At 38.1% G+C, this 7,838-nt stretch overlaps 1 protein-coding gene across 5 annotated transcripts in view; it reads right to left on the bottom strand.

Moving 5' to 3' along the window:
• ASPH (aspartate beta-hydroxylase) overlaps positions 1-2,812 on the bottom strand; it is a 195,036-nt gene extending 192,224 nt beyond the window's left edge. For 2 of the 5 annotated variants that reach the window (XM_011931943.1, XM_011931945.1), the window contains exon 1: positions 2,638-2,768. In XM_011931943.1, the coding sequence (XP_011787333.1) occupies positions 2,638-2,653 (16 nt within the window). In that variant the 5' untranslated portion in view covers positions 2,654-2,768. Of the gene's footprint in view, positions 1-2,637 lie in introns of all 5 variants that reach the window. The other 3 variants (XM_011931942.1, XM_011931941.1, XM_011931944.1) reach the window with 3 other exon arrangements.
• Positions 2,813-7,838: the final 5,026 nt, after the last annotated feature.

Genomic DNA, 7,838 nt, shown 5'->3' with positions numbered 1-7,838 from the left:
GCCTCCCAAAGTGCTGGGATTACAGGCTTGAGCCACCGCGCCCAGCCGCAAGATCCTTTCTTAAAAAAAAATTTAAAAGTCTATAATGAAATAGCTAATAAAACAAAGTAATAGTTTGAATTCAAAGTTTAATTGTTTCTCCATTTCTCTCTCTCTTAAAGGGAAATGGAGGAGGAAAATTTCTGAGATTCTGAAAAGGAAATTATCATTTATCCAAGTTAACTCAGTATACTCATTTAAGTTACTGACTGCAACACCAAATACAAGGAAAAAGTAGACAAAAGATTTTTTCTAAAAAAGGAAATGAATGCATGCACCAAAACAGCAAGGGGTTGAGACGAGAAGGAGACAGTCAAACACAGTAAAAAAAAATACACCTTTACCTAGAATTTGCTTAATTTTTATTTTAGATGTGATTCTAACAACTTTTCTAGCTCAATGCACAAAATTCTAGAATAGATTTCAGACACAATCTAACACAAATGAGTCAAAGCAACAGAGTGCTGACAGAGGAAAAGCCTATAGACTGCACAGGTCTCTCAGCAAGAGCAGACCCAGGAACTCAGAAAAGCTGAGTGGTGGGAAGTCATTTATGATTGAAACTTTCAGGCAGAATCCCTGACAGTTCTTCAAATAATCTTCAGTACAAGACAGTAACTGGTTTCACATTGATTCTGCCATTGAAACATAGAAGAAATGTATAATAAATCTTAGGAAGATTTTCACTCAAAATAGTTTTTAGTATAGAGATTTATCACTTTAAAAGCTAAATGTTTCTTAAATAGAATGTATTATCAGCAATATTTTATATATCCCTTTTTAATATCAAACAAATGAGTTGTTACTCTAGTATTATTAACCTTATTACTGTTGATATTTACTTGTTCCATAAAGGAACAAAATACTAAATTATGGAAGGGATTATTTTCTAAGACACCTTTTTTAGGGGCAGTTTTTATCAACAGCAAACAATATACTCTTGATATGTCATTTGGTAAATATGCTGTGCCCAGTCCCAAAGGGCAGATCAGTTTCTGTCCAATGAAACTGATGAACGCATGGTAAGACAAACCCTTAAGAGGGTTTACAACTCCCTAAGCAAATCTGAAACCAGTATCTTGTTCCAAAAGTATTTGGGAAGAACATCTAGTAGATGTCCCTGTTTTCTAAGATCAGAATAAATCTAAGTCTTCATTTCATTTTCTGGCTTCACGTTCAACCTGTAGTTCTGGGATCAGTCAAAAAGGATTTTTACTGGGGTTTAAGAATACTGCAAAAACTATGTGAATCATTTTTTCACATGTTATTCCATCAAAAGTACATGACCTCCAAATCAGAAAATGTTCCTACATACCACCAAACACAGAAATTACTATGGCAAGCAATAGTCGAAAATGAAGACTCTCCAAAACAAAAGCCAAGGGAAGGGCAATGTGTAGTTTTATTTATTTGGTCAAGGGAAGGGAGACAAGAAGACGAACCCCAGCACTTGGACGGTCATTAGCTACTTCACTGGCCTACTACTAACTGAATTAGAGATCATTTGTAAGTTTTAGCTGGCATTATGTTGGGAATTTCATATTTACACATAAACTCTATACATTTAAAGTTTTTTGAAAAACACAAAAACTGTCAAGCAACTCATCAAACTGATTATTTTTCCATGCTATAAAATGTCACCCTTTGGGAATCAAAAACTGTTAAAAGTGGGTTAGATGTAGCAGCTGATTTTTCCTAACTACATAGATTACCTAATCCACAAGAGGGGAGAAATGTCTTCCAAAAGAACTAAAAGGCAGATACATATCTCATATTCTTCACAGCTACATGAAGCATTTTATCAGACGAGTCAAGTGACCCATTCTAACCAATTATTCAAACAGTATTCACATAGGACATGCTCTTATTCTCTATCCTAATCGAAGAATCCTTTCAGTTGCTGATTAGACAGCTGAGAGTTAGAAGCAGTTTTCACACACATATTTTTTTCTTTTATAAATCTTCAACATAACGAGTGCAGTCTTTCAATTAATGGAAAGACTATCTTAATTTACAAAGTAAAGCAAAAGCAAATATATACAAAACATTAAATTCAACATATCATTAAAGAATACTTCAAAGTTAGAGTCAATTTAAAAACAAAACAAAACCCTTGTGTTTTTTCTTTGCATTTATTGTCTGCTTCACATAGAAGTAGGTCACTTTCCATAAATGGTAAGTCCTTGCTTGAACCAGGTAAGTCTGTTCATTAGTATGAGAATGAATTTATATCTCCTATAATTTTATATAAAATCTAAATATACACAATTCTTTAAATTCATTGTAATTAACTTATAAGACTAAAGAAGAGAGCTTGTACATTTTTTGAGGTTTGTAAAATGCAGCCTCCAGTAGTACAACATATTAAAGATCATCTAAATTAAGACACCAAAACATACTCTGATTAAAGACAGATTATTCCATGAAATATTCAGCTACTATGAAAAGTCAGTATCTCTGGTAGTTCAAAATAGAAAACGTAGACAGTGCAGTCAAAGCACTTAGCCAAAAATATTTTAACACAGCACCACTGAAAATAAAGTGAAAAGTTGTCAGTTAGATCTAAAGCCACTTTTAGCCTAAATAACAAAAATATACCTTTATCTTCAGCCATTTTGACTTCTTCAATCCATGAATAATAAATGTTAAAGTAAAACAAAAAACAAAAAATCTCAAAAGTACTACTAGCAGCTTTTAGGCACACTGCATGCACTTGCCTACCAGAGCCTGAGACTGGCCAACCCCTGCACTGTAAGGGCCTCTAGAAGTGAAATTGGACCTGACTACAAACTCTGCTCATCAGTTATTTTTAGAGGCTAAATGCTGCTAATCACCACTTAGGCTGAAGTGCACTCCCGAACAACACCACAGCCTTTCTCCCACTTACAGGATTCCTTTCCCAGTTGGTCCTAGCTAACTCCAACCCCTAAAAAATCAAGCATGCTGAAAAAAAAAAATGAAATGGAACAAACTGTGCTGCCAGTTTTGTTTTCTTGGAAGCAGGCTTTAATGGCTTTAGCTTAAGCACTAATTCATTGAAAACTCAAACAAGTCTTGCTATAAAATATGGCCCCAAGCCCAGAAAGAGCTTGATTTGGCCCTTCAGAATCTAATAAAATGGCTACAAGGAAGGACCATAAGATTGTTTGAATGAAACAAAACCATAGAGAGTAAGAAATTAATTAATGCTCTAGAATTCTTATTCACAGACACTATGGCAGGAGTAATTCCTCCAACAGCAAAAATAAAGCACCAACACAAAATGTTTCACTAGAAAAGGAGGGAGAGAGGACTGGTGGAGAGGAAAGAAACAGAAGGAAGGCTGGGAGGTGAAGAGAGGGAAAGAAAGAAATCTTCAGGAGTAAGAGTAATGACCAGGGAAAGATCATCTTGAAAGGGAACTAGGAAAAGATTACACAACCACATCCTGATTTTTTTCAACTTCTTCCCAACCTCATCTCTAAATATTCTCTTCTGGGAAATAAAATCAGCCATTTATTCGCTGATCTAACAATAGCAGTTCACAGACTTCATTCGAGTTCTGATTAGTATACTAAATTAATTTAGCACAAATAGTATCTAGAGCAGGCAGCAACCTTTCTAAGTTGTTTATAAGACCAATTTTTTCACTCAAATTTAAAGCTTCACAAGCAAATTAAACATTTAAACGCTTTGAATACTACCAGTAATTTCCAGTAGCTCAAGGCAAGAATATATTGCCAATATATTCTTCTGGAAAAAAAAATGAAATTCTTGCTAAAAGGATATGCACATTTTTAAAAAATACACCACTAGATCAATTTTTCAAAAGGGGCCATAAAAACCAAATCCATCTGAGTGTGTGTATGTATACACTCAAACATATATATTCAAAGCTAAATGTTACTTAACTAGAATATTAAATTATTAGCAATATTTTATCTATCCTTTTATAATATCAAATAAATGAGGTGTTACTCTAGTATTATTAACCTTATTACTATTGATATTTACTAGTTCCAAAAAGGAACAAAACACTAAATTATAGAAGGGATTATTTCCTAAGATGCCTTTTTTAGGGGCAGTTTTCATCAAAAGCAAACAATATACTCTTGATATGTCACCTTATAAATATGGTGTGCCTAGTCCCAAGGGGAAGATCAGTCTCTGTCCAATGAGACTACTGAATGCATGGTAAGATAAACCCTTAAGAGGCTGGTACCACAGTCTGCAACCTACGGTACCAACGTTTGATGGCCCAGGTTTAGGACAGAGTGAAGTAGGTAGGCATCATGGCCAACTAAACAAAATGGTCTCAAGTGCCCTCTGGCCAAGTGTCATTTTCCCCATCATTTTCTTCAAAGATCTGTCCCACTAAACTTAGTGCTTGCTAAATTGTTAAATGATAATGAATCACTTGATGACAGGGGTTAAGGTGACCCACGATTTCATCACCATACAAATTTATTAAGACAAATATTCTGGAAACTTTCTTTCATTATGTTGTTTTGGAGAATGACAGCAACATGATACCCTCATGGGTGAGACCAGTAGAAACCAAACCCCTACACTGATATAGCAGGCAGCTTGGTATGCTTTCGTACTTAGACACCTGGATTTGCTTCAAGGCTTTTCCAGTAAATTTGATTTGGCGGAAGTCATCAAACTTCTAGGCCTGAATTTCCTTGCTTATAAAATAGGTCTTCGCACAAACTAGGCATGCAAATATTTGTTGGAGTCATCAGTGAAACAATTTTTTATCGATTTAACCGTGACTAGTGCACAAATAACCTTCCCCCTAATTTAGAGCTCTTTTCATAATCCCATCTGCCCCTGCAACTGCCGGAGCTGCTAGGGGTTTCTTCTCCTCTCTTTACTGGCCTGTGCAAGGTCAGCTCCACTCCAAATTACAGAATGTCTACAGCTAAATGTCAAACTGTAGGAATCACAGCTATTAAAATGTGGTTATACCTTACCCCGAGGCTTCTTCAACACAGCTCCCATTATTCCTCCTTTACAAATCTTTATTAAGCACTTTCACAAGTCCTCTAGTTAATCTTCTTTTGTCTTTTGTAATAATTGAATAGTTATTTTGATAAAAATGTCTTTCCTCCTCAGTTCACAATGACAATGACATACCTGATATTTTAGATACGCAGATCAGGAGAAAACCCTCTGAAATATCATTTAATCTATACAATATTTTTTAAAGAACAATAAATTCTGAATTCTGAACAACTACCTCTTAAAATGACAATTCATTTTTATGATGGAGAATGTTTACGAAAAGTTTAAAAATAAACTTAATTTGCATATAGCAAATCATGTTTTTAAAACTTTAGCAAACACAACTAAAATGACACTAAGTTAACTATCCCTTGTAACAGCTACTGGTACTAACAGCAACTCCAAGTCTAAGCAAAGACCAAACTTCCAACATGTGTTCTGAGACCATTAGTATCAGCCTAATGCCACTCGGAACCAGGGGAGCCAGGACCTATGTCCACTGAATTGAGGGTTCTACCTCCCTCCAAAATCCTTCCAGGTGAAAATCCATCCACCTTCTCCTGAGTCAGCACTGAGTAATTCCTTCCCCTCACTCCGGATCAGCTATCATTACAGCAATGGTTCTCAAACTCTGAGCACATCAGGGTCAAGCAGGGCTTGTTAAGACATGACGCCAACCTCACCCCCAGAGTTTCTGATTCTGTAGGTCTCCAGTGGGACCCTGGAATTGGCATTTCTAAGTCCCAGGTGATCTGATGCTGCTGGTTTAGGGACCACACACAAAGAATACTATACTAGTGGTCCCTAATTCTCAGGGTCTCAAGGAAGGGAAGTAGTTCTTGCTTTTATCAATTTCCAGATCATCATTTCCTTACCCACTAGAAGGAAAAAAAAAAAAAGAAAAAAAGAAAGTGATGACATCAACAACAAAACCCTGCTCCCTGCTCCTCTATGGTCCATGACATCCAATTATCTGACCCTCCACTGTGCCCCATCGCTGTCATCCACCACCTCCAGTGACTTCCCCACTCCTACCCCACGCTCAAGGAAGTCTTCTACACCTCGAGTCTAGCCATAACCATGTGATTTCAATGTTTATCCCTGTGGCCAGCTAGACAGGTTCTTTTTTTTTCATTTCTTCATCCCCAGAGACCTTGTTCCCCTTCATTTTACATCCAACACTCATTCTTCCATTCTTACCACAGACCTCATCATAAATGCAACCTAATTCACATTCCTCTTCACATCTTGTTTCTTGTTGGATGGCACAATCATCCATCCTAACAGATTCTGTAACCCTGCTGAGAAAGCTCTGCTTTTTTGGCTCCATCATAATGATGGTATGGTGTCATGAGATAGTGAAAATATGGTTCTTTAAAACAAAAGCAAATTTTTTTTCATCTACACATAGTACCCAAAGTTAACAGGAGAGAATTAACATTTTCGACCTAACACTAAACAACCAGTATTACCAAATAACAAAATGCAACTCTGCAGACAAAAGTCAAACTTGCTTAGACAGACCCCCACGGCCGCCACCACCAGGGAAGGCTATCTCTACATGCAAGGGTTTAGGTTCTTTCACGACGCGATGCACAGAATGGGAGCTTTCACTCTTTGATCACAACTTCTATATCTCCACTCTGTTTCCTCAGCATTTTCTTCTTGGATCCTGTAGTTCTCTTATTTCTGCTTCCTGCGTATCCCCTCTTCACCTCCTGCCTTCACATCCATCTGTGGCCATCTTAGACTCCACAGTTGACCATTTATTTACATCACTCCCGTGACTCAGGAGCCTTTCTCGCTCCTCTATCAGTTCACTGAGTGGACTGCCATGACTGCCTCCCTGGGTGAACACAAGTATCCCCCGACACGGAGGCAAGGGCAGCTGGGCTCACGGAATCAAGATCAGGAACTGAACACAGCAGAGCCAGCCTCAGCTGGGACTCAGTGCTGCCTAATACCCTCCCACATTCTCTACAAACTCACCTCGCCATTCTTTATGATGACAATGTCAAACTTCTCTGACCCCAAAGTATCCTACCTTCTCATACTCAAACTGTCATAGCCTCATACTTCACAGAGAAAACAGAATCCTCAGCAGGAAGCTATCCTGAGTGTCCACTGCCCAGCACACAAACCTGCCCTCACCTGCATCCATTCCGAGTTCCTCCTCAGCTACCTTGCACTCTGCACTGTCTCTTCATGCCCCTCCTCCCCCAGCCTTACTGCCTTTGCCAGGTCTCCCTCCACTCCGCAGCTAGCCCCCACGTCATCTTGCTCTTCCTATCACAGATGAAATTCTCCACAGAGCCGTTGTTTCTCTGTTTTCATTTTCTAACCTCCCACTCGCTCCTTACAACCTGTAGGCTTCCATCTGGCTTCTGCACACGGTTCCAGCATAGTGACTCTAATGTCACATCAATGATTTCCATGTCATTAAACTCAACGGAAAACTTCAGTCCTCATCTGACTTGACCCTCTCAGCAGAACTCTCCCTCCTTCCTCCACACTCTCTTCTCTTGACTCTCATGATTCCAGAATCTTGTGGCACTCCTAACACCTCTTTCAACTTCCTAGTTTTCATCTCCTTTGCTAGCTCACTCTCATCTAATTGACTTTTAAGTGTGAAAATTCTGTAATACTTGTTCCTATGCCACCTCTCTAGTTCACTTCAGCTATCACCTACATGACTTACCTTTTTCTCTCATTTGAGCTCCACAACCATGGGTCTACTCAATATCCCATTTGAATGACTTACAAAACCCTCAAATTCAGCATATACGCAAGAAACCATGGTCCTTCCCCTCTTC

The sequence above is a fragment of the Colobus angolensis genome, unplaced genomic scaffold, assembly GCF_000951035.1.
Source record: "Colobus angolensis palliatus isolate OR3802 unplaced genomic scaffold, Cang.pa_1.0 Scaffold92, whole genome shotgun sequence".
NCBI lineage: Eukaryota > Metazoa > Chordata > Mammalia > Primates > Cercopithecidae > Colobus > Colobus angolensis.
Note: the sequence above shows the minus strand (reverse complement) of the source record. Positions and strands in the feature narration are given on the sequence as shown.